This window comes from Notamacropus eugenii, chromosome 2 (assembly GCF_028372415.1).
Source record: "Notamacropus eugenii isolate mMacEug1 chromosome 2, mMacEug1.pri_v2, whole genome shotgun sequence".
In the NCBI taxonomy this organism is placed as follows: Eukaryota; Metazoa; Chordata; class Mammalia; order Diprotodontia; family Macropodidae; genus Notamacropus; species Notamacropus eugenii.
Window position 1 is genome coordinate 138,650,472 of NC_092873.1, and position 27,963 is coordinate 138,678,434.

Below are 27,963 nucleotides of genomic sequence, written 5' to 3' on the forward strand. Positions count from 1 at the left end.
CCCTAGGGAAGGCTTTTCAGACTAACCCTCTGAGCTCTGATAGCCAAATTGTTTATAACATGACAGGTGACAGCATATGTCAGCTGGAAAAGAAATGTCTTGCTATAAACTCCAAGCATCTCTCACTTCACTCTCAGGAAATGTAACTTGTATCATATTTCTCTTCCTGGAAGATATTCAGCAGGTCAGAGGCTTCATTGATACTTGTAAATACGGAAGTTCATCATAAACCCTGCCTCAGTCTTGGTCAGAATGGAAGAATTAGTTTGGAAGCTGGTTCATGAGATTTAAAAATAGAATTTTTCCATCAAACTTTTTTTTCTTCTTAAAGAAAAGGTAAATAGAGGATTTTCTTCCTAAATATGATCTAGAAAATTCTCACTTCAAATCAGAATAACCCTGAAATGAAAAATGATTTTGCTGTGTTGTTACCCAACATAAGAAATGCTTTTCAAGTAATTATAATTGCATCAATGAAACCTTTAAAAAACCCTATTTCTCCCCAAACACAATATTTTCAATAAGAAAAGCACATAAGCTTAGCTTGAGACATCATTTATATTTTGTCCAGGTCACGAATACTATTCTTCCAAGAAACTGATACTTACGAACTTTAAAAAAATCAAGGGTTTGTAAATGTTTGTTTTCTTTAATGGTTTAAAAATACTCACTGAGCAACACCATGTGCAAGATGAGGAGCCATCCTTGATCTGGGACATCTCAAGTGACAATTTTATACTAACTCAATTTTCTGTGACAATTCTTTAATTTTTTTTTTCTTTAGGAGAGTCGAGACTCAGAAGTTTTCCCCCCCTAATTCAGTGTTTATTCTGCAGCTTTCACAGAGCATTTAACTACTTTGCTCTTCATTCATTTCTATATATGGAAGGAGAGACACAGAGACAGAGACAAAGAAGGAGGGAAGGAAGGAAGGAGAGAGAGAGACAAAGAGCGACAGAGAGAGACAGAGAAAGATAGACAGAGACAGAAAGAGAGAGAAAGGGGGGGGGGAAGCAGAGAGGGAAAGAGAGAGAGAGATTCTCTTTGTCACATTCCAAGCAAGGACAAGCAAGGATTGTCTTAGGTAGCTTCAAAATCTGAGATCAGCAGTCCTATATTACACTAGATGACCTCTGAAGTCCCTTCCCATTTTGAGTTTTTGTGAGTCTTTGTAGCAGTTCTTTAATATGAGAAGAGAAGAAGATATTTTTTCTTCCCCTTTAGTAAAAAGAAAATGTTTATAAACTCCATAATAACTTTGGAGTCTTTAGCAAACAGTCTTAATGAGTGTATGAGCCTGATCTTCTCCCCACCCCATTAAAACATGAATCTGTTGGCTACATATCATCACATACTTCATTAAAAATGCTTGTTATTTCTTAAAGTTTCTCTTTCTTCCCTTGCTTCCTCACCTTAGTGATGCTCACCATCTGGAAGGGAGTGTAGAACGCAGAGTTCATTCTCTAAGAGAGCCTTTATTGGATTCTCACTAATTGGGCAGTAGGGAATGCCCGTTTTTTGTGCAGTTGGCACTCACCTGGTCCTGAGAGACCAAACACTTCACCTTCATTACGCTAGGCCTTTTGTGCCAGACACTGTCTTTATTCTGTGGGGAGGGTTGTGAGCACAGACTTACACTGATCTTTATGCCTTCAAAATAATTAATTCAGAAGATGCTGGAAGGATGCTTTGTATCAATGATAAATTTAAAATTTTTAACATGGTAGCAAAGTATCTTTAAAAAAATTAAGCAACTAGATATCCATTTAGTCAGGTTGCTCAGGTTTATTTTGATTTCCTGTGGGTCCTGAAAAAATAGCAGATAGTTTAGTGGATAGAGAGTTGGCCTCAGAGTCATAAAGACTGAGGTTTGAGTTCTACTTCTGACACATGCTCGCCGTCTGACCCTGGTTAAATTGCAACTTGTCAGTCAGTGATCCAGCCAAATTCCTAAGACTCAAGCTATAGAATATTTTGCTGATCTGAATCAGTTTCCTTACCTGATTCTTTCCATGAAATCACAGGACTAAACCAAAAATTAAAAGACATTGAAAACGTATGACTACTGCCATGTTGTGCAGCATGGTACTTCGGAGACAGTTGTGTATGGGGTTGTGGAAAGAGCCTTGGATACAGGAACAATCTCACCTCTGTGTGATGGCAAGCAAAGTAGGATCTTTTGTTGTTTTTGTTTTAACTAATAATCAAGTGCCTCATAGAAACAAGAGTTTCTTTAACTAGAAACGGTATAGGTATTCATATTGTTAATTACCTATCATTAATGGGCCTGGGAAGATTTGTAGGAAGGCCCACACCTTTTGTTAATGAGGCACTCAAGGGTTATGATGCCCTCTGACTCTAAAAATGTATAAATACTCTGAGGGTGAGGTCTTGCTTTGGGGCTTACTCATTGAAAATGTTTTCTTTGGCCAGATGAGACTCTGGAAGCTGCTAAGGAGCCTCCCCACCCCCACCCCTCAGGCTTTGAAAACCCATGTTTGTGTTTCTCTCTCTGGTAACTATGGTCAGACAGTTGGACCTGTCTGTTGATTTGTGATATATGTGTTGATTATGGTCAGACAGTTGGAAGTCATGTCTGTTGATCTTTGATTTCCCCATATTTTCTCTGAAGTTCAGGGTGCTGACTTTTCCCCCTGAACTAGGTGAATGATATATATGCTTGATTGAAGGAGATTGTTAACCCCTCAAAAGTTGCCTTTCCTTTTAGAAAAGCAGATCAAAGACCCTGTGATAGCAGGCCCCCCTGTATATGTCGAGGTCCTTACTGATACACTGTGGCACTTACTTGTTTTTTTCACCTGTTAGGTGGGGATTTTAATATCTACTATACCTACCTCCCCTTATGAGCAATAAATGAGATGATACATGTGAAGTATTTTGAAAAATTAAAAGGGTTATGGAAATGCCATGTTACAGGAGGTATTCTCCTTTAGAAACTGTAGTGTGCCATGACTTCCCACAGCACCACAGGAAGAAAGTTGCCATTAAAAAAGAGTTGGGCCTGTGTTTGAGGGAGATGCTCCTTAAAAATCCACCTGTTCAGTGTTGGGCTTAGCTTATTGTCTTTGTTCAGTCACATCGCTAGCATCACAGTTCCATCAGCTATGATTGAAAGACAAAGATCTCTTTTATATAAATTAAAATGATTTTAAAATCCCAAGTTAATGTGTTCTGTACTATGTTCTCATAATTTGCAGAGTATCTCCTGAACTATGTTTGATTTCTTATAAATTCTTGGTAACTATGTCCGATTTCTATTAAATTGCCAAAGAGCAGAGGAAGCTGGTAAGTGTTTAGCAGCTCCTTTGGAGGTACAAAATTGTTCTGTACAAATCCAAATGCTTATTTTAAGGCATGTAGACAGCATGGAATAGAAAATTGAAGCCAGTTTTGAAGTCAGGAAGACTTCAATTCTTGTCCCTGGCATGTATTGACTTTTTGACCCTGGTCAAATCACTTTTTAGTACTTTAAGTAATATTCCAAGTTGTAGAATAGGTATTTCTACTTGCATTGGTAAAGGAAGCTTCCTCACTACGACTTCTGTATACTAATGAGGTCAAAAATCCAGTTCTATATCTATATTAATACTTTTGTAGGTCACTCATTCATTTACTAATTCATTCAATGTATCTATTACTACAGTACAATGTGCTAAGCACTTTTGGGCCTGATTACCTCAATAGTTTGTGTTCATCCTTCATTGTCGCAGTAGATCATGCCATCAGAGAAATGATGACATGACTTGCAGTTGACTTTGTTTTGAGTGAGGGAGGGCTGTGCAGGCCTCACTTCTCCTCCAGAGCCATCTGAATCCAGATATTTGTCAGGCTGACTGGAGATGAAGGTAAATTTGGATGGCCAGAAGATGTCCAGTTGACTGGGTTTTACTGGCTAGTTCCTTCCCTTCCCTTCCCTTCCCTTCCCTTCCCTTCCCTTCCCTTCCCTTCCCTTCCCTTCCCTTCCCTTCCCTTCCCTTCTCTTTCCTTCCCTTCCCTTCCCTTCCCTTCTCTTCTCTTCTCTTCCCTTCCCCTGTCCTGTGCTGTCCTGTCCTTTCCCTTCTCCTGTCCTGTCCCATTCTAGCACTCTGAAACTGAGATGCCAATGAGCCCTTGCTTAAGGACTCTTCTGTTGGTGATTACCAATAGTAACTGTTGCTGTTTCCCTCCCAGTCTGATGTCTTTGTTTTCTTGACTTCATTAAAGGGGTCATATCATGGCTACTTCTTAAACAGGCCTATTCAATGAATGGGCATTGCCTCACCCTAAGTGAGTACCTGCAAAGACCTTGGCCTACAGGGCCCTAGATCTCCCATCTTGGGTCATCTCCAGTCATCTTGATTACCTCAATAAACATTAAAGGAAGAAACTGTAATAATTTGCTTCTTGGTAAGACACTGACAACTGTCTGCACTGAGGAAAGGCCGTAATAATCACTTTACTAAGGGCTCAAAATAGACTTTATCATGATTACTGGAAATGAGATTTAGAACTGGTTGGGGCCTTAGAGATTATTTAGATTATTCAGCCCAACTTCCTTCATTTTATACAATGGGGAAACTGAGGCCCAGAGAGGTTATCACCTGCCCAAGGTCACACAAGTAGGAAGCACGAGCCAGGATTTGAATCTGAACGCCAAACACGTTGTTCTTGTCACTACCTCATGTTCCCTCTACTTTGCATCATATCACTATTTTTGTACATGTCTTTTCCCATTATTAGACTGTAGGTAAAATGATCAAATGAAATCTAGTACTCTATACTTTTATGTAGAAAATGTCTTGTCCATCTTAGTCTACATCATGGGGTAGTCAAAACATTTTTGTGGCATCCTTCAACTTGATTCTTTTAGATTCCTTTTACTTATTCTCTTTCCAGACAGTGCCCACATGCTGTCCTCCAAGTGCCCACGGTTCTTACACTGCAGGGTCTAACCTAGGATTGTGTTAGCCACTCAGTCTAAGCTTCTTCACTCTTCCCTCTATCAAATCATATGTTTGTGTACCCCTGCTGTTCAAGATAAGTGCTAGTTATCTGATAAACCGATTCCTACTGAAGGGGTTAATGTTTTGTTCCTTGCAGGAAGTATTTGCAATTTAACAAGGACCTTCTATAAACAAAATACTTTAGCAAAAATAGATGCATCTCTAATGCTGGGATTTTCAGATTCTGTGACCAGTAAGTAAGACTTTAGGGAGTGAGGGGCAAGGGAGAATTTTTGCAACCTTCAGAGAATAGCCTTAATACTACTTTTTTAAAACTTTGATTCAATTCTGTTTCTTCTGCTCTGCTTTCTTCATGTAATTTAAGGGATCTAAACATGTTAGTCTTTTTCCTCCTTTTGATCTTATATAACATCCTCCTGATGACCCTATATAACTTCTGGCTAAGAAGGAATTTTTCTTTAATTATCTGGAAAATATAAAGCAGGAGAACTAGACTGATCTTGTGTTTGCAATGTGCTTTTACTAGAATCTACAGTTAGCACTATATTTGGGGGGGAAACAGTAATCTTTTTTCCCCTTAAAGTAATCTTTGGTGACTACATATTTTCTCTTTTCTATGTAATAACCTGTATGCCCTTTTCAATAATTTCCCCCCCAGAGCAATATAAGGCTTTTGTGCTATATGTCTTAGAGATCATGGTTATCTGGTATGGTGGTACCTATCAAAAACACATTTCTTATGGATCAGTGTTCTAAACAGGAGATTGTGGACAAAACTTGATCCATGATAATGGTACAATTTCAGTATAATTTATTGTTTGAATTGTCCAGGTTATTTTGAGGCTTGCTTTTGTAACAAAGGAATTTGTCATCTTTTAGTCTATAAAAAATATGAGTTTCTAATATATAATTCTAGCCATTAGGTCATGTCTTGCTATGTCTTTGGTAGATGCTAGATCTTTGCAGTTTAGTGCTATGCTGCACAGTTTCTACAATTTCCTTGCATACTTTACACTGACTACTAAGTAGGGACTGCTAACCCATAACCCTTCTGTAATTTCTGGTAGCAGTGACCTTATCTTGAATTGCCATTCACAAACCCTCCATTTTCACAAACAAATCAGCATGACTCACATTATTTGTTCAATGTTTTTTTGTTGACATATTGTTGGCTTTCATGTAGATATCTCCCATGGAAGGATCTTTGATTCCATCAACCAATCCATATGCATTTATTAAGAACTTGTATCTTTGCTGTTTCAGAGGCTACATTCAAAGATAAACCATTTTCAGTGACATTAAACAAATGCAGTAATAAGCACCTATTTGCAGTCTTTGTTACTTCTCAGCTAGCTATTTGATCCAAAAATATTTCTCCAAGTTATGCCTTTTTTTTTAAAATTATGTGCTCTAAGTGTAACTATCAATTTTCTTCCTCCTTTTTGGTGAGGAACTGTTCATCTTTATATAAGCTGACTTAGGGTATCATATTTCTTTTTATGGAGTTCACGTAAAAATTGTCCTGGAACAAGCCAAACTAGTCAACAAGTACTTATTAAGCACCTCCTAAGTGGCAGATACTGTGTTCAGCACTGGAGATACAAATATGGTGAATGAAACATTCCCTGTGTGCAAGTCAACAAGCATTGCTTAAGTGTTTATTATGTAACAAGCACGGAATAGAAAGAAGGCAAAATCAGTTCCTGCTCTCAAGGAGCTCATATTTTAATGGTAGAAATAATACTCTAACTATGTACAAATATATAATATATGTGTAATATATGTGGTAAATTGGAGATAATCTTAAAGAAAAGGCACTAAGATTAAGGAGAACTAGGAAAGGCTCCTTGTAGAAGTGGAACTTTGGCTGAAACTTGAAGGAAGTCAGAGAAATTGGGAGGCAGAATGAACAGGAAGGAAGTACCAAGGGTAAGGGATAGCCATTGAGTTGGGAGATGGAATCCTGCTTGAGAACAGAAAGAATTCCAGTGTCACTGGATCCCAAACTTCTTGGGGAAAAGGAAAGGCAGGTAGGAGCCAGGTTGTGAAGGACTTTAAAAACCAAACAGAAGATTTTATATTTGATGAGCCAGAGTGGGATAAGACTTGAGGCAGGGAAAGCAATGAGCAGGCTATTGCAATGGTTTAGGGGTGAAGTGATAAGGGCCTGCACTAGGATAGTAGCAGTGCCAAAGGAGAGAAGTGATCATATAGGAAAGATGCTGTGAAGGTGGAAATGATAGGACTTGTCAACTATTTATATAGAGGGGAGGTGAGAAAGACTGAGTTAAGGATATCAGCTATTATTCTTTTATATTTAATGCAACATGGACTATTGCATGGCTAGATGAAATGATTGGTTTTTATATTTTACTAATAGCCAGTATACAGCGCTTTAAGTTTCAGCTAGATAAATAGACTGCTAGAATCAGGAAGAAAAACTCATTTTCCTGATTTCATATCCAGCCTCTGACACTTAGTTGTGTGATCCTGGGCAAGTCACTCATCTCTGCTTGCCACAGTTTCCTCATCTGTAAAATGAACTGGAGAAGGAAATGACAAACCATTCTAGCATCTTTGCCAAGAAAACCCTAAATGGGGTCACAAAGACTTGAACATGGCTGAAATTGCTGAACAACAACAACAAATTAAAACTTGTAAGTGTTTAACATGTTATGTCATTTGATCCTCACAACAAACCTGTGAGTTAGGTAGTAATACCCCCTTTATAAAAATGAGAAAACTAAGACTGAGAGAGATTAAATGACTTGCCCAGGAACACACAACTCTTAAGAGTCTGAGACCACATTTGAGCTCAAGTCTTCTTGATTCAAAGTCCCATGCGGTATCCATTGTGTCATCTAGCTGTATTAGAATGTAAGCTGATCCTCTGTAGGCTCACTGAAAGCACTGTCAGGATAATTCCAGTAGTAGACTGGATAACAAGGATAATATGCACCTTATCCTGTATCCACATGACTTTGTAACTTCTTTGCTAAGTTGCTGTATTTTCAAATATTTTTGTTCCACATAGCTTAGAGTTTGTGCTTAGTATCAACATCTATTAAAATATTCCTTAAAAATCTTATGGACTATTAATATTTTCATTTATGAATCAGATGAGACATATAAAAAAGAATTACCTCTCCCTCACCCTATTTTAATGTTTGTACTAGAAACATCCAGCTATATTTTATATGAATGATTCAAGAACTGATAGCAGCAGTATTTATTTTCAATGGAAGTATCACTGAATAAGCAATGGATAGAATATCTTAGAGGAAACCACACCCCTTTCAAAGATATTCAAGCTCAAATAGCTCAGACATAGTGTGTTGTCATTGTATATCTCTGGTATTTGACCAAAGTATGATTCACTTGGCTGCCTTTATATTGGAAGCTGCTACATGACACAGAGAAATGATATTAAAACATTTGCTGTTATTATTTGTGAGGTTGTGAATGCAGAATTATGCCCTCAAGATTAAAAGGATGTTTTTATTATTTTAAATACAAGAATTTTTAAAATCATTATGAACTTAAGAGAAAGATATTTTGATACACAAAGAACAAAAAAATCAGGATTATATATAGAAACATGAGCTTTTATTATGTACAATTTATTTTTTTTAAAGTATAAGTTAAAGTTTAACAAGGTAGTAATAAAATTGCCATTTGCCACCTGGAAGTTTTTATTTTGTTTTCTTCTTTGTATTTTAAATAATGCTTTATTGATACTCCTTTCTATTTTTTTGTCTTTGTCACAACCTACTAATTCATATCTCCTTTCCTTCACCTGACCAAAGCCTTCCCTTTAAACAAATATAGTTTAACAAAATGCATCAATACATTGGCCAAAACCTCAAAATGTAAGTCTTATTCTTCACTGCTAATATATTACCTCTTTACCAAGAGGTTGGAGGGATACTTCATTATCAGTTTTTTGAAGTCATGATTTGTTACTGGGTTCTGAGGACTTTCAAAGTTATTTTTCTTTTATTGTCATCATTATGTAAATTGTTCACTTGATTCTGCTCATTTCTTTCTGCATCAGTTCACAAAATCTTCCCAAGTTTCTCTGAAGGTTTCATTTTCGTCATTTCTCTCAGCAAAATCATATTCCTTTATGTTGATATAACACAATTGGTTGATCCGTTTTCCCTACTGATGGTCACTCACTTGGTTTCCAGTTTCTTTTTTAAAACATAAAGTAAATACAAATGGATCCTTTACATGATACAGAGATTTTTCTGCCTAAAACTTTCAATAAGTCTGGCAAAAACATTTTTTGAAAGTAGATTATATAATCACAAGAAGGAAAATGATAGTGGGTTTATTCCTTCATTAATTATCCTAGGCTAAATATTAGATCTGGCGAAAGAAATGGCAAACCACTCTAGTATCTTTGCCAAGAAAGCCCCAAATAGGGTTACAGAGTCAGACATAAGTGAAAAATGATTAAACAACCAAAGTATTAGATAGCACAATGAAATTTATTAGTCTTCTATAATATCCTTTCTTTTGAATAATATTAGTTTAAATTATTTCTATTCAGCGATGGAAAAATATATTCTTGAAATACAATACCTTTTAGTTTCTGGAGTTAGAGTTTTAATTATTGAGCAATTCACATTTCTTGGAATTGTGTATTATGTCAGTTTTAGGAGATATTAAGAGATCTTTCTTTCCTAGATTAAATATATTATTACATAGTAACAGGCATAAAAGTTTATTTTATCAGCAGTATGCATTTTCAGTAGAAATTTTATTTTAGAAACATTCATGAGTTCCTTTATAAGCTTGTAAAGGAGTTGGTAATGCAAGTCATTGCCTATCCTAATTGGTATCTAATAGTGGGTTTGCAGAAGAATAAATTGCAACTTACCGTTGCTACATATTCACCTTGATCAGAAGTAGATGAATTATGGGCTTGTGTGTTTTCCAAGTTATTAAGAACCACAGACAAGTTCTTGACTTACATGTCCATTTCATTTATTTTTTGCTCATGAAAACACGTAATTTTGAAGGAAAAGAAATTAGAGTTTCCCTAGTAGCATAGAATCGTGGAATGAGAGGTAGCTTTGAGGAAACTAGGTAATGGAGTGCTAGGCCTGGAATCAGGAAGCCCTGAGTTCCAATCCAATCTCAGACACTCACTGGATCAGTCATTTAACCTCCATCTGCCTCAGTTTCCTCCACTATAAAATGGGGATAATAATAGCACCTACCTCATAATATTATTGTGGGGCTCAAATGAGCTAATTTTTGTAAGGCACTTAGCATAGTACCTAACATATAATATGAACTATATAAATGCTTATTTTTATTCTCCTTTCCCCTTCCCCCAGTTAGGAAGATCTGATTTTAAATCCACTATCTGGTTCATGAAGATGCTATGACCCCCAGCAGTCTTCACACTTTTCTTAGCTGGCACGAGAGTGAGGGATTCTGCTGTTTTTCTTGATGTATTTGAATTCATGGTATTTTTGAAGTGTTTTTTATAGGTTTGTCTCCTTTTTAAATGTAGATAATACCGAGGGAAGGAACCATGTGGAGTATTTCTTTTGTCCACTGTAGTAGGAGCAGAGTTTATTTTATGTAGGCTGAGCTAGTCCTTTAAGGGAGTGCAAATGTAAAAGTGCTAAGGGCTTTTGAGAATTTGGTGTCAGAGGTCTTAGTGGAATTCCCATTGCCTTGCTGGGATATTTTTCTGACCTAGTATTGCTGATTGCCCTAGAATAAGGGAGGTGGGGGGTTGGGGTCAGTCAATAGTCAATAAACACCTACTGTATGGCAGTGGATAGAGTGCTGGGCTTGGAGTCAGGAAGGTCAGCCTGAGAAGCTTACTAGTTGTGTGACTCTAGGCGAGTCATTTAACTATGTTTTCCTTAATCCACTGGAGAGAAAAGTGACAAATCACTCCAGTATCTTTGCCAAAAAACCCCATCGACAGTATGATCTACGAGGTCGCAAAGAATTGGATGTGACTTGATGAATGAACAACAGCAATAACTAAAAAAAACCAAAACCAAAACTAAAACCCTACACATCAAGCATTCTGATCAATGCTGGGGATACAGCAAGAGGCAAAAAACAGGCCCTGCCTCTCAAGGAACTCACATGAAAACTCTGAGAGAGCACTAATGTGGCTGAATAGTAAACTTTGGATTTGATTAAGTACCCTTGTCAATTTCAGGAATTTTATCCATTTTAATTATTCTCATTAAGGTTGTTTTTATTGTGTTCCATGGTCTGCTGCTGCCTTGTTACATTCTAATCCTGAACCTGAATCACAGGAGTGGCCTGAGCTAGGTCTGGCACATAATACAATATTCATGAATTCATTCATCAAACATTTATTAAGCTTTTGTTTTGAGTATCACTGTGCAAGGTGCTAGAGGAAAGATAAAACTTAGATAACACAGGACCTCTGCCCTCATAAAGCTTACTGCCTGTTAGGGAGCTAAGACACAGACACAGATACCTATAATATATCATATTAGCTTTTGAGGTCATGTAGAAGGACTTTCTTTATTCCCTTTTCTATAGGAGTAAAAATAAGTAAAAAAAAAATTCAAGTTACCTCCAGTGATATTTTGGGATTATTACTAGAGTTTTAAATAGCCTTATAAACAAAGGAAATTAATGTGATAAGAAAAAATTTAATGTGATAAATCCTCAGCTTTGAGTAACAGACAATACAATCCTTTATATTTACATGATTACTAGAGTCTTTTAAAATTCAGACTAGCTTCATTAATTGCTGAAACTTCATTATTAGATGTTACCACATAATTTCTTCCCCCCACTTTAGTTTCAGTAGTAAAATATCTGCAAATATACAAAAGCAAAAACAAGTGAATAAGTATGTTCTGCAGCTTCCATTTTGCTATTACATAATAGTTCTAATAATAGCCAGCATTTATATAGCACTTGATGGTTTGTAAAATACTTTATATAAATTATCTCACCTAGTACTGAGTTAAAGGAGCAATAAAGAGGCCATGACCAAGAACTTGTGTCCCATTCAATATAATGATTGAATGTATCCTTTTATTAGTTTTTTTTAACAAAATCTTATAACCTCTTTAAGAGGTTGATAGTAATAACTTGAATTTTGTTTTATCCTCCATAGGAAGATATTTCCCAAGGGACTTCCAAAAGAATATTCCATAGCCGCCATATTCCGTGTGCGACGAAGCAGCAAAAGGGAACGATGGTTTCTGTGGCAATTGTTAGATCATCGCAATGTACCACAGGTAAGAAGGTCAAGGAAATATGAGGTTGTGCAGATACATATAAAGACAAAAAGTCTTCCCATAATTTTAAGAAAAATAAAACTGAATTAGATGGCTGACACAATGATTGAAGGTCAGAATTCTCATTAAGTTCTTTTGCTATTATGATTTTGATAAAAATCAACAAATATGAACATTTCCTGAATTCAAGATTGGAAAAAGAATATTGTGTATGACACTATGAACTCCACTACCTATGGAATTACAGGACTTGGTTTCTGGCTGCATGTGATTGAGTTAAGGAGAAGGAAAAATCAAAGATAATTTTAAGGTTGTGAAAATGGAAGACTACGTGAATAGTGAGAAGTAGTTGAGTCAGAAAGAGAAATATGTTTAAGGGGAAAGATAAGTTTTGTTTTAGCACATCGAGTTTAAGTTTGAGGTGCCACTGGTAAATCCCGGTGGGGATGTCTTATTGGCAGTTGAACCTTTGTGTCTGGACCTTAAAAGAAAAGTCAAAAACAACAATATACACTTAGAAATCATGCATGTAGATGAGGTCGTTGAAGTTGCGATAGTGAATGAGGTCACCAAGGCACTGAGTATCATATAGGAAGAGAAGGGAAGAGAAGATTCTTGGGGAAATGTCCAAAATAAGGGATTTGGAAGAGCATGTGAAGACAGTGAAGGAGACAGACAGGGAGTAATTTGAAAGTTTGGAAGTGAACCAGGAGAGTATATTTCTGTCGGAAATCAAGAGAAGAAAAAATATTTGGTAAGTGGGGGTTGTTAATAGCTCAAAAAGCTAAAGAGAGGCCAAGGAGGATGAGTACACATTGTATTTGGTCATGTGGAGGTTGTTACTTTAGAGAGAACAGCTTCTACAGAGGTGGAGACAGAAGGTCAACTATAAGGGGTTCAGGAGGGAGTTATTGTGTGTTCGTCCTTCATTGTCGAAGAAGACTATGCCATCAGGGAAATGAGTTGACTTTGTTTTGAGTGAGGGAGGGCTGTGCAGGTCATCAGCCTCACATCTCCTCCAGAGTCATCTGAATCCAGTGACCAGATATTCATCAGGATGACTGGAGATGGCTCAGAATTGGGTAGTGAGAAAACAGGCATTAGAGTTAACTTCTAAAAAAATTCGAAAGGAGTGAGTTGTCAGAGGATGATTGAAGATAGGAGAGAGTGACTCTGGCAGGTATTAGTAGATTCACCTCAGGTAAATCACTTAATATTTCTGAGGTTCAGTTTCCTCACCTGTAAAATGAGAATGATAGGATGGGTGACTTTGAAGGTCATTTCCTGCTCTGAATCTATGATCCATTGATCCTATTCCCTGTCTGGAGGAGAAAGGACAAAAATGCTGATGAGGTTTTAAGAATGAGGCTGAGTATGCTTTCATCAGAAGACCTCAATTTTTCCAGTCAAAGAGTAGGCTACGTGTCCAGTTGTCAGTGCTAGGGCTGAGGATGAGCTTAGTGGTATGATCAAAGATAAAGGGGTTTGGAATAGTAGTTGTGGGAAATAAGATAAGAAATCTTTGAAAGTTGGTAATATCTAAACTGAATCTGTAGTTAACTAGACCTTATTGATTAATTGAATTTTAATTAACTTAAAAACTTTATTTCCTCATCTTTTGACATTGTCAATAAGCATTTATTAAGTACTTATTATATGCTAGAGACACAGTTGTGGTTTTGCATTGGTCTGGTGATTCATAAATTTAGTCTTTCACTGAGTTTTTAAGATAGTTTGTACGCATCTTGATGTGGCAGTTTAAAATTTTTTAAAAATTATATGTTGAATTTAATCGTTAATAAAAAGAATAAAATGATTGCATAAGAAATAGTGAACTTTTACACCTTTTAAAAAAGTACATATGATTCACATCACAGACATGTTAAATTTGATAAGGTACTAATCACTGTTTATGTCACCTTTTTGTTTTCTTTGATGTCACTTTCCATTTTTTAAAGCAGCTTTAAAATATTTTTAAAGACTAAGATATGTAAATATTTTATATTTTTGCAGGTATCTATAATAATTGATGGTACAAAAAAGTCGGTGGAAGTGATGGCCTTTCATCAGGGAGACATGTTGCACTACATATTTAAAAGTCGAGAAATTTATCCTCTATTTGATCGGCAATGGCATAAGCTTGGCTTCAGTATGCAGTCCAGTATCCTCTCCCTCTATGTGGATTGTAATTTAGTTGAAAGAAGGCAGACGGATGAAAAGGACTCTGTTGACTTTCATGGCAGAACTGTCATTGCTGCCCGGGCTTCTGATGGCAAACCCGTAGATGTAAGTAGCAATGCTGTGGCCAGGACAGTAAATGGATGATTCTTCTATATTAAAGCAAAGTATTCTTTTCTTTGAATCCTTATTTTATGTATCCTTCCAAAAGCAATTGTGCCAGTATTAAGAAGACCACTTTGTGTAAGCTCATTGATAGTCACACTATATGTATATACATACAAATGTGAATGTACACACACAGAAATGTATATATGTATATAGTTATCTCTTCCATGTCATGGGGATTAGGGGTGTGGCATATTCTTGATCTGACAAATCCATCTAAAATTTTTTGATTTGATTTTTGATTTTTTTCTTTTTTCTTTTATGGGGTGTTTGTAGTACCTTATTGTAAAATTTGGGCTAAGTATTTGGTCATAGATCTGTGTTGTGTGCTGGCCTTTGCAAGTTATCTGCTACATCTGCAAAACTCCCCCCAAATTCCCATTTAGTTTCTTAGGCCGAACCATCAACATAGAAACCATAGTGGAGAAAGTCACGATGTGAAAGGGAGGTATATGTTTATATGTTGACACATCTACCATAAAGGCTAGAAAGCCGACCTCAAAATCAGGAAGACTTGGTTTGAATCCCTGCCTCTGACTCCTACTGGCTTTGTGACCCTGGGCAAGTGGCCTATCTTCCTAGATAATTCTTTAAGACTATAAGTTGCTTAGCAGATGCCAATCTCCATTGGTAGAATTTCCTCACTGTGAGTTTATAATACCAATGAAAATCACAAGTTCAGATACATTCATACCCAGATTGCCACCCGCTCCCCATTTCTCTCTGTCTCTTCTTCCCTTCTGTCTCTCTGTCTCTCTCTGGTACTAGGCTCATGATTTCATCAATGTCAGAACATCCTCCACTGATTAATATCAGCAATTCATCTGTAACTGAAAGTCTTAGAATGTAGCTGGGGGCCCTAAGTGGTTGAGGAACCTGTTCATAGTCACATGGTTATTAGGTATCAAAATCTGGTCTTGAACCCAGGCAGGTTCTCCTGATTCCAACACTGCAACATCTATTCACTACGCTATGCTGGCTTTCATAATATTCGTATAAATAGGTATAAAATTTTGACATATAGTACAGACTGAACAAATTATCTGTGGACAGTAGGTTTAAGAGAAATTGGGTCTGATCTAAAAAGAGCAATTTTATAGAAAATTACATTTTAGTAAAATGTGAAATTATGATGCATAATATAATTATGTTAAAAGATTGGTTTTTTTGGAATGCAAAGGGCTGGGGAAGCATGAGCTTTAAATGATTCCAGATTACCTGACATTCTTATTTAAGAAGAATAGACTGTTACATTCAGTTTCTTAATAACAGTTGATTTCTATTATGCACTGTATTAAATAAACTGCTCTTGGTTTAATAGTGTCCTCTTGGGCTCTAGTTTTTCAAGCAACATTACCTTTAGCTGTATAATTTGAAGAGGTAGTGGGTGTGGTCCAGTTATAAAGTAGGCTGCTGAAACTTCAGACAGAGGACCTGAGTTTGAATCTTGTCACTGAGTACCTGTGATCTTGTACGATTTGATTAACCTCTCCAAGTCTCAGTTTCTTCCATGGTAAAAGGAAGGCATTGAACTAGATGATGTCTAAGGGCTCTTCCGTTCTAAATTAACGATCTTATGACTTTGGAAAGAGTACTTCAAGCTTTCAAAAATCTTACCAATCTGAAGATGCTTTTACATTTATGTCTAAGGCTGAGATGATTACTCAGCTACAGTCTGGAGAGGAAGGAATATAAAACTGAGCTTTGATGATTTTTTAAAGAAGTAAACATTTACAAGCTAGATTTGATATTGATGAATTGGCCTGAGTCAGACTGTAAAAAAAAAAAGCACCCCCAAAGAAAAAAATCTCAGAACAATTTGGATGTTTTTAAAACCACCTTTAAAATGTGAGAATATTTTATTGAGGTAACTCACAGCTCTTGGGCAGCTAGGTGGTGTGTAGTGGATAGAGGATCTGAGTTCAAGCATTTAATAGCAGTATGACCCTGGGCAAGTCAGTGAACCCTGTTTGCCTCAGTTTCTTCATCTGCAAAATGAACTGGAGAATGTAATGGAAACCCACACCAGTATCTTTGCCAAGAAAACCCCAAATGGGATCACAAAAAGTCAGACACAACTGGAATGACTCAACAACAACAATAATTCACAGCTCTTAAAACAATTATACTTGATTTCCAAAATATATAATTTTGAGCATTAAAAATGCCTTGTTCAGCTAATGGTATTTTTGGGGGAGAGAATTTTAAAATAAAATTAGGAAAAGAATAGGGATTGGACCTGTGATTTCATTAGGATAGGGAATTCCCAGATGAAAAAAGTCTCTCTCAGGTTAGAATCTAGTCTGCAACTAACATTCTTAGAGGGTTGCTTACAGCAGTGAGGTTAAATGACTGATCCAGGGTCACACAATCAGTAGATGTCAGAGGCAGGACTTGAATTCAGGTTTTCTTGACTTCAAGACCAACTTTCTATCCACTATAACATGCCACCTCTCAAAATAAAACCAATAAAGATAAAAGGAGAAGTGTTAAATATCACTGCCCAGAAAAATGTTTTCCATCCCAGGAGTTTTCAGGTGAATAAAAGCAAAGAACAAGTAACATAAATAATTATAAAAGATGGTATAATAAACTATAGTAATTATAAGACAATTTAGTAACTAGAATTAGGAGTTTTACAAATCTTGCTACAAAATTAAAGGCACACCAAAAGTATCAGTACCCTTTTAGAGGATGCAGATTAGAGATTAAATCAGCCTTGAAAACTTTTTTTAAATGAAAGAACTCTGGTACTACAAAAATGTTAAGATTCATAAATCTTAAACATAGTTTATATGGACATATCAACTTGCAGACTTATTTCATTTAATTACCGAGTTCAGATTGAATAGTATTTGTGAGCTAATCGTTCTCTAGTAAAAGCTCTGGTAAAAGGGAGAAAATAGGTTTGATTTTTTATATTCCCCCATCTCCATTTTTGATAGACCAGTTACTCATTTTTGGTGTAGCTTCTCTGACTTCTCAACTAGGTATTCATTGCTACTTGGTTTCTTCTAATGTGATCAAATATGCCCAAAGACCTAGGAAATGCTTAAATCCTAGAATTAACTCATTTAATTTACCAAAAGAGCTGCCAAGAAGTCAGGTGTAATTTCAAGTTTTCACTTTGGATATGTTCACACATTCCATGCCTCTCATGCATATAGTGCTTATAAATAAAAACAATAACAAGAAATTTATAATAGTTGTTTGTCATTTTATGTTTTCCAACAGATTGAACTTCATCGCCTTCAAGTTTACTGTAACCCAAACTTTGTGGCCCAAGAAATGTGCTGTGAAATATCAGATGCTAAGGTAAGTTGTTTTTATGTGAAAAATAAGTGACAATTGATTTGCATAGTCTATCTTTTACCTTCCTCATCTATAGATTTTCAGTCATTTCAGTTGTGTCTGACTCTTCATGACCCCATTTGGAGTTTTCTTGGCAAAGATACTGGAGTGGTTTTCTATTTCCTTCTCCAGCTTATTTTATAGATGAGGAAACTGAGGCAAACAGGATTAAGTGACTTTCGGAGGGTCACATAACTAGTAAGTGTTTGAGACAGCATTCTGGTCTTATTAACTCTAAATGGGGAGTTAGTTTCCACTTTTGCAAAAAGAGGGGGTGGGATCATATGACTTCTAATATCTATTCCAGCCCTAAATTTATGGTTTATGTCTTCTAAGTTGCACATTTCTAACAAAGAACTACCCGAGTATCTAAGTTTCAGTTCAAAATCAAAACAGCTCAAATTGAAATTCATCAGTACAAATGGTGCTAGGATTCTTCATTGCTCTTATTTGTTCCCAATGCAGTTTTTGACACTGGAATTTGAATCTAGTAGAACTCTGTAACACTGAGCAAGTCACCTTACTCTTCTAGGATTCAGTTTACTCATCAATTAAATGATAGTATTGGACTTTAAATCAATCAAGCACCTACTACGTGCAAGGTATTATGCTAACTGCTGAGTATTCACGGTCAAAGATCAAAGTTACCACCTACAAGGAATTTATATCCCGAACACAGAGAAATAGAATACAAAGTAGGAAATAAAAGGGTAGTCCCATAAAAAGGCAAAGGGACAGAAAGAAAAGAGCAAAGTAATTGCTGTAGGAGTATGAAAGGAAGGATCTAACACAATAAATTGGGGAAAGGGAATCATGGGAAAAGCTTTCCCAAGTAGGTGATGCCTGAACTGGTGAAAAGGTCCATCATCTGAAAGTATCTCAGGCATGAAGGAATGCCCAAGAAGGCTCAAATTCCATCCCTGGTATGATCTGCCTGGCCCTAAGCAAGTCCTTTAACCTTTCTGAGCCTCAATTTCCTCATCTATAAAGTGGAGATAATAATACCTGGAGTACTGAGGTGACTGAGGATCAAGGGAGATAATGTAGCAAGTTAGTAATAAAACAGAAATCCCTGACTTTTTCTTTATTTGTTCTTCCCATCATGTTAAACTCCTCTGTCCCTAGTGCTAATCATAGGTGCAGCAATTGCTATCTACTCAGTATTTCTATTTGATTTGTCACCTCAAATGCAATATGTCAAAATCCAGAACTCCTTCCAATTTCTTTATTCTTTGTTAGCGACATTATCATTTCCCTGGGTTGACTGGGCACAGAAAGTCATTACCAGGATTTTTTTTTAAAAGAAATTTTTGCCACCAAAGTCTTTGACATTGTCAAATGGTTCAATATCAAATATTATTATTATTATTTAATCAGTGGAAATAACATTAAAGAAGAAGCATTGCCATCTGCTTTGCTACTGTACCCTAAGCACCGTCGGTTCTTTCCATCTGACACTTCTGAAACCTTCTGTGTTGTCACTAGTAGAATGTGAGCTCCTTGAGAGCAGAAACTGTCTTTACTTTTCTAGTTAAGTGCTTAGTACATGTTAGGAGCTTAATAAATGCTTTGGTTATTCCTTCTAGTACAGGTTTGAGGAGAGGGGAGAAGGACAGAGGGCAACAGTTTAAAAGTAAGAGGAGGAAGAGTCAAGATGGGAAAGGGTCTTACCGTAAAAAAGATTTGTTTTTGCTTGGAGTAATAGGTAGAGGTTGTGGAGAGAGATTTAGGTTTGATATAATCAAAAACTTCTGAACAACTAGAGCATTCCAAAAGTAGAATGGGCATTCGGAGGAGTTAATGGGTTTCCCCTCACTGGGGGACTTCAAGAAAATGCTGGAAAGAGTCAAGGATGCTGCTGCAATTTTTTGAACCTGGGTAATTAGAAGGAGGGCAACTAGTTGACACAGTGGATAGAGTACCAGGCCTGGAGTCAGGAAGACTCGTGTTCCTGAGTTCAAATCTGGCCTCTTGCTAGCAGTGTGACCCTGGGCTAGTCAGCGAGCTCTGTTTGCTCCAGTTTCCTCACCTGTAAAATGAGCTGAAGAAGGAAATGGCAAACCACTCCAGTATCTTTGCCAAGAAAACCCCAGAGAAAGTCGATGAAGAGCCAGACACGACTGAAATGATTGAACAATAAAAATCGAAAGGATGGTAGTGTCCCAAACAGAAATAAGAAAGTTTAGTAGGGGAAGTAAGTTTAGGGGAAGATTATCAGGACTTTTAGACATGCTGAATTCTAGCTGCTGAGCAGGATATATTTGGAGTTGTTCGGTGGGCAGTTGTAGATATGGGCCTGGAGTTGTGAAGTATTGGATATGTAGATTTGAGAGTCATCTGTGTGGAAGTGATTAACAAATGCATACGAGTTAATGAAGCCACCAGTTCCCATTTTCTCAGTTGCCCATAATTATCTTGAATCAATTCTCTACCTTATTTGTCATATTCCATCAATCAGTAGGTCCTACCAATGCTCTCTTTTGCAGTGTTTCTTGGATTGCCTTCTATCAGTACTCCTCTTCACCACCATGTCCCTTATCACAGAAAATAACCCTGTTTCTATTCATGTTGTCCCTTCTTTACTTTAAAGTGCAGATTGAGTTTCTTAACCTCACTGAAACTTTCTTCAACCATCTCAGTCTATAGGCATCTTCCTTCCCTGGGTTTACCTAACACTTGTTGTCAGGGTCATCTTTTAGTTATTTTCATCTGCTATTTTGAAATGTCGTTTTCTGACAAGACTGGAAACTGTCCTGAGGTTTTGAGCTATGTTTTACCTCCGTCCTCCCCCTCCTCAGTGCCTGGCATCTAATAGCATTCAATAGGTGTTCTTGATTGTTTGCCTAATTTTTCTTCAAGTGAAAAATGTGTCCCATAAAGGTATCTGAGAAGGATTAGTACTAAAACAGAACAGAAGAAACAGATAAAAAGGGAAGGATTAAAAAAATGCATTTCTCCTTTTCTTAAGCCTTTCCTGACATATGCTACATTCATTTTGCTCCTAAAAAATTATAAGAAAATTCCAGCAATAACTTATAAATTCAAAATAAGCTTTTAAGTCAATTGAATAAAAAGTCACCTACTCAATTGAAAAACAGAGCCAATGTATATTTCTATTCCTAGCAAGTTACGTTTTCATATATGTATATATGTATACACACATAATACATATATATGCACATATACATGTAAACACACATATTCATATGCATCTATAGATATAGATAAATGCTATGTAGCATGCTCTTTTAAAGGGCATCCTAAATCCAATTTATAGTTTCCAGTCCAAGTAGGATGAAAGGCAGCCAAATATCCTTCTATAAATAGAGAGGAAGATAACTTTGTGTGCCAACTCATAGGTTTGAAACACCTAGACTTCTTGGAGCCACACTTTTGAGTGCAGAAAGTATTCATTCTTAAGAGGACTTTTAAGAGTTTGTATAATATGGATTTTGGTGACAGAGTTCTTAAAAACTGGTCTGTTCTAATTGAAAAGTAGTTTTTAAAAAGGCTTTTAAATAAGTTGTAAGTATGAAGCACACAGAGAGAGGAAGAGAGAGAGAGAGAGAGAGAGAGAGAGAGAGAGAGGGAGGGAGAGAGAGAGAGAGAGAAAGAGAGAGAGAAGGCTGGGAAGAGAAAGAAGAGGGGAGAGAGGGGCAATGTAATAAAGCCATGTTTAAAAGAGATGTAATTGAAGTTAGTGTTTTAGTATAGTAGTATGGGATTAAAAACACCACATCAATCTAGTGTGTGCTGAAACCTGGGAGAAAAATTCATATTTTACTAGACATGGGTTAGATGCTTGATAGGTTTTTGAAATAGTTTATGAGAGAATTTAACAGTACAGGTATTACATATGAACTAAGAGTTTAGAGATATTTCCCTGCCCACAGCCTTTCTTTTGGGTGTACAAGAATCATTGGTCATTTAAGGAGATTTTACAAATTGTTAACAAATAACAATACATTGTATGGAAGATTAGTGTATTATATTTCTTGTAAGCGATGACTGTGTCTTATTCATATTGAAATGCTCACTAGCACTCGATATAGGGCCTTCAGATAGAAAGTACTTAATAAAAGTTTTTTTGAAAGAATGAATGAATGTTTTATTTGTAAATAAAATAATGAATGAAGATATGTTTGAATAAATCAACAGCTTGCATATTTTTACTGACTGCTTCTGTTAAACTTCTGAAAGCAATTATATTCCACTAAAATGCTTTTCACTTTGAAAATTAAAAATGTCATTGAAAGTCTAGCTTTGTGTGCCCACTTAAAATTTATTTTAGAATTGTAAATTACAGCAGTGTTTCAGTACTATGATTTTCTTCTTTGATGATACTGTCTTCAGATTAACTTGCACACATTCTGCTATTTAAATTGAATTTCCAGGCTCAGAGACAATGGACTTAGGTTGTTATTCCACATTTGCTGATTCAGTCGGAATTATGGGAAATACGGGAAATGATTTTTTTAAAGGATAAAAAGTTTAAAAAATCCTAGACAAGAAAAGGACTTAAGAAAGAGAATATATAGGGAGAATGAGGAGCAAATATAAAGAAAGAGCAAGAAGAAATTAGTCTTTGTTGAAAATGCTTGAGAAGTACAATAATAAGTTGAAAGGGCAATTAACTAACCCTGTGAAATTAAACTAAGAACTTTCACTGATAAGGAGGCTGGCTTTGCATCTAAGCCTGTACTTTTCCACAGCCACATTTTAGTCAGAACCTTTTATTGGCACCCTTCATTATAGTAGCAATAACAATAACAGATATTAGGAGAGAGGTAAATTAATAATTATGGTGGATGAAAACCAAAATAGTCCCACCTCCTGGGCTCTGAATACATTTTAAAAAAAACTGGGGTACTGCTTTGGTTTAGATTCTTAGTAGGGACTTGGCTATAAATTCTCTGAGAGAATTTGCTTGTCAAGCTTGGCCCTAGTAATGTGTTCTGAACACACTAAGCACCTCCTGATATTTATTAAACTGAATTATGATATGTATTACAATTTCTTATATAACCATCAACTGTTTTTAAAATGCTTCTTCCTTCCTCCCCTCCTCCCAAATAAATGAAATCCAGTACATTTGTATTTGCCAAAGCTGTCAGCTGGTTTCAGTTGCTAGCCAATTACAGAGAACATCCAGGAGCCTAAAACAGAGAAAAAACAAGTTTGCTCTAGATTAAAGTCACCCAAACAAGGTCTGTTCCATCTTGCTAAAGTGGATCAAGCTTCTTTGATAAATCTTTGATTTGGCTTGACACTCTGACTCCGCATGGAGCCTGATTCACCCCATTCATTGAGGAGTCCCATCTCCTTTCCTTTCTCTCCATTCTCCATGCCTCTTCTGTCTTTGGATTTTCAATTCAAAGTCATCTCTTTCTTTCCAGTTTGCATTCCTTAAGATCATAGATCCTAATTTTTTTTTAACATTTTTTAAAGCTCATTTTCTTTTACTCATTTTACTATTGAGGAAATGGAGTCCCAGAGAAGTTCAGTGATTTACCCAAGGTCACATAGGCAGTAAGTGGCAAAGGTTGGATTCAGATTCAGGTCCTTAGACTCCAAGTTCAGAGTTCTTATCATGTTACCATATTGCCTTTTCTATGTTTCATCTGAGGTCTCTACTTGTGATGGCCCTGCCTTCTCTTCTCAAGGCAAACTCACTGTCTATTGCTATCCCCATATTTAGCTCACATTTCAGTGGCTCAGTCTAGGGGTGTGGCTAGAGCCCTAGTTCTTCAATTAAGAAAATCTGAATTCCAATTTGGCCTCAGACACTTACCAGCTATGTGATTCTGGGCAAGTCACTTATTTCCTCACCTGGATAATAACACCATCTACCTTCCAGGATTGTTGTGAGGATCAAATAAGATAGTATTTGCTAAAGAATTTTATCACTGTATCTGAAACATAGTAGATGCTTAATAAATACTTGTTTTCTTCCTTCCATCGAGGTTCTGTTGCCATTTGTATCTTTCTTTGCCTTTTAATTCTTTGTGGGCACTAGCTTTTGAACATATCTACCGTAGATGGATAGCCAAAACTAAGTGGTCAAATTCCTGGTCCAACTGAAAAACACTTAAGTTGGTACATTTAATTGCGGTCAAAACAGAATGCTTTGGGTGTCTAAACGTTCACTGAAACCCTGGCCTCTGGTTTTGGTGCTTTTTTTGCATTAAAATATTTTAGACATATTTAGAGTGAAGGATGGTGACTAAAGACTTTGTTACAGCTTTTATTTCAACCCTCCAACTACATGCCCACTAGACTTGTCAGTCATCCAGAGCAAAAGGAGAAACTAGAAGTGGGTCATGAATCACTGACTGAGAACCAGTGACCCAAAGAATATAATTGTATTACAGATTACACTGTGCTTGGCTTGTGAGATAGAGAAAAATTCGTTGTTTTGTTAATTACATTGCACAGTTCAAATGTGTTTTAATTTTTAAACTTAAAACCTTCTATTTTTTTTTCCAGTTCAGCAATCATTGGTGAAACTGTATGTTATAATGTGTGAATGACCTGGATTCAAATCACACCTTAGACTAGCTATGTGACTCTCTGTGCCTGAGTTTTCTTATTTATAATAAAAGATGATTGGACTCAGTTGCCTCTCAGAACCCTTTCCACTCTAAATCTATGAGCCTGTAATCATTTATTAAGTACCTGATGTGTGGGTTAGAGCACTGCGGTGGATGTTGGGGGAGATGCAGAATTAAGATAAGGCAGTATTTGTCCTTAGGAGAATCCATAGGAGACTGAGAAGTGGTTAGAAAGATAAGAGGTAAAATAGGAGGGTATGAGCTCTCTGAAGTTTAAGAAGAGATTATCTAATAGGAGAGGGTCAGCAGTGTCAACTGCTGCAGAAAGCTCAAGAAGTATAAAAATTGAAGAAGAAAAATCTCCCAGGTTGGTGACCTCAGAGAGAGCAGGGAAATATGAGCAGAAGGCTAATTCCAAAGATAGAATGGGTAGTGAGAAAGTAAAAGCAACCTGAGTAAATTTTTTCAACAAGGTCAACTGCAAAGACGAATGGATATAAGGGACAGTAGCTGGAAGGTCTAGAAGAATAAAGTCCTTGAAGGCGAAGATTTCTGAAAAAAAAAAAAAGCTTTTGTGTCTTTAGCATCTAGGATAGATACTGGCATATAATAGGTATTTAATAAATGACTTGAATTTACTTGAAAGAATCAAGAGAGGACTTTGGAAGGGAATATGGAAGCATTGTGGAAGGGGGGAGAAAGGAGATGAATTTTGAAATAAGGTCCTGAAGAAAGCATGAGGGAGGAAATTCATGGGCATGAAAATAGGACCTCTATAGGTAGGGATATCTCTTTTATTTTTTCAAGTAGTATTTTATTCTCCCCACCCCCAATTGCACATCAAGACAATTTTTAGCATTCTTTTTTAAAAGATTTGGAGTTCCAAATTTTTCTCCCTCACTCCTTCGCTTTCCTCCCCTCTTCCTAAAATGGTGGGCAATTTGGTATAGCTTATACATGTGCTATCATGTAAAAGATATTTCCATATCAGTCACAGTTGTGAAAGAAGAAACTGATCAAAGGGAAAAAAACATGAAAAAGAATAAAGTAAGTGAAAAAAAGTGTGCTTTGATCTGCATTCAGAGTCCATCAGTTCTTCATCTCTATGTGGATAGCATTTTCCTTTGTGAGTCTTTTGTACTTCTCATGAATCATTGTGTTTCTGAGAAGAGCTTCATTCATAGTTGATCATCATACAATGTTGCTGATACTGTGTACAATGTTTTCCTTGTTCTGCTCATTTCACTTTGCATCAGTTTGTACAAGTCTTTCCAGGTTTTTCTGAAATCTGCCTGTTCATCATTTCTTATTGCATAATAGTATTACATTACATTCATATACCACACCTTGTTCATTCATTCCCCAATTGATAGATATTCCCTCAATTTCCAATATTTCGCCTCCACAAAAAGTGCTGCTATAAATATTATTGTACATGTAGATAGTAGGGACAGTTCTAAACAAAATAGCTTATTATCGTTTGATCTGAAGATAGCTTTCAAATAGAGGTACAAACTTTATGACATTGGAACTATTGGCAATAGTTCTAAGTGCCATTTTCTGTCAACAATTTTTCAGTGTATCTTAGTGCATTCCATTACTAACACAGAAAATTTACTGGCAACCACTAGTTACATTCTTGGACAAATTCAAAAAGGATAGTCCTTACTGCTGAAAGGGACAAAAGGTCATTTTACTCTGTAAATTTAGGTCTGTTTAGAAACCTTTCTAGAGAGGTATTTGGGAAAGATAGAATTGTATGCATGCATGCGTATGTGTGTGTGTGTGTGTGTGTGTGTGTGTGTGTGTGTGTGTGTGTGTGTTCTGTCTGAATTACTCTATAGATAGTCTCCAAATTGCCTCCAACTCACTGGATAATTACCAAAAAAACCCCCCACAAAACTTCCCACTTTTCTTTGGCAATATGTGTCTTTTAGCATCTGTTGAAGTTACTGGACTATGTTAAAAATACACTGCAACAAAGTAAATTAGATCTCGGTTCAATTAAATAAAAAACCAGCTATGATTATTTCTATTGTCCATGCCTTCAGGTCTCCTTTGCTCAAGTAGCCAGCCTCATAAGGCTCAGATGGTGTGGTTTTGGTGTGCTAATTTTCATTACAAAATGATGTATTTAGAAACTAGTTTTATCCAACCATGAAATTTAATATTGTTATTTCAGTATAACAATATAATGATAAATGTTTTATAGAACTGTAGCAGTCAAATACGCATATAAAGTATCTATAGAATTCCTTACTAAAGCCATTCTTTTCATGGCTTTTCAGAGGAGTATAATTTTATCACAGGGGATATATTTCTGTTGTACAGTGCTCCAGCAATAATCTCTGTGCAAGAGCAAATGTTATGTTTCTCTATCAACAGTGGCAACTTTCTATTAGTAAGGGATCAGTGGAACTGCCTTTCAACAATTTGGCCAGCCGTACAAAATGAAAACTGATGGGGGGAGGGGGCAAGGGAGCACTGTTGCCTAGATTGCTAGGAATTCATTCCATTCACTATGCCCTCAATTTGTATTTTAGTGCCCACAGCAGGACAGCTTTGGAACTACGACTTCATTGATGGCAACTGCTCATGCCAGTAAAATTTCTGCACATCTGCTAGCAAAGCCGGAACTTGCTGAACGATGCCAGTGCATTCCTAACAAGGTAGGAGAGCTTCAGCCCAGGTCATGTGGAAAAGACATAGGATAGGGTGAATCAGACCCCTCAAATGAGGCTTCAGGTACTCAGGGCAGGCCTGAACACATTTGAGATTGAGACTAATGTCCCAGGCTACTCAGGTTTCCCCTGGCTAGTTCTGGGACCACTCAGCCTGACACCCTGACTCTGAGCTAGAGGAGCCCTTGATGCCCTGTTTACCTGGGAAGCTGTTAATTTGATTTAAAGTGGAATACAGTAGAATTTTAGAATTGGAAAGAAGCCCTTCATTTTACAGATGGGGAATCAGAGGACCAGGAAAGATAAACAAGTTTCCTAAAGTCCCATACCTAGTTACTCTTTATCATTGGTAGAGATGGGATTAGGTCTCCCGACCACCAGCTTTTTCTACTATATTGCTCTGTCTCTTAAAGTTTTGGAGAGAAAGACCCAGCTGCCCTCTGTCTACTCCAAACTCAATTACCAATGCCAGGTTAAAAAAACAAAAACAAGGAACAAAATAAAAACTGCAGTGACATAAAAAGCAACAGCAAGGAGGATCAGATATTTAGAACTAGAATGTACCTTATTTACAGATGAGGAAATTGAGGTCCAGGGAGGTTTAGTGACTTGCCCAAGGTCACAGACATACCCAATGGCACAGCTGGGATTTGGACCTAGGTGTTCTGATTCCATACCGTTCCTCTATAAAACAGTATGCCTGCCTGCCTTTATTTGTTAAAATTATCTATTTATCTGTGTGGATATTTCACAGTTTCCTTTCCCCAAGGCTGTCCCCTGTTCCTTTACTTAGGAACTGTCCTTTATTTAG

The 27,963-nt window shown here is 36.7% G+C and overlaps 1 protein-coding gene across 1 annotated transcript in view; it reads left to right on the forward strand.

The window, feature by feature from the left end:
* Positions 1-27,963, forward strand: part of COL19A1 (collagen type XIX alpha 1 chain) — a 408,633-nt gene that overhangs the window by 38,425 nt on the left and 342,245 nt on the right. Inside the window, exons 5-8 of the mRNA XM_072642569.1 lie at positions 12,100-12,223; positions 14,237-14,509; positions 17,804-17,884; positions 27,015-27,140. Coding sequence (XP_072498670.1) covers positions 12,100-12,223; positions 14,237-14,509; positions 17,804-17,884; positions 27,015-27,140 — 604 coding nt within the window. The remainder of the gene's footprint in view (positions 1-12,099; positions 12,224-14,236; positions 14,510-17,803; positions 17,885-27,014; positions 27,141-27,963) is intronic.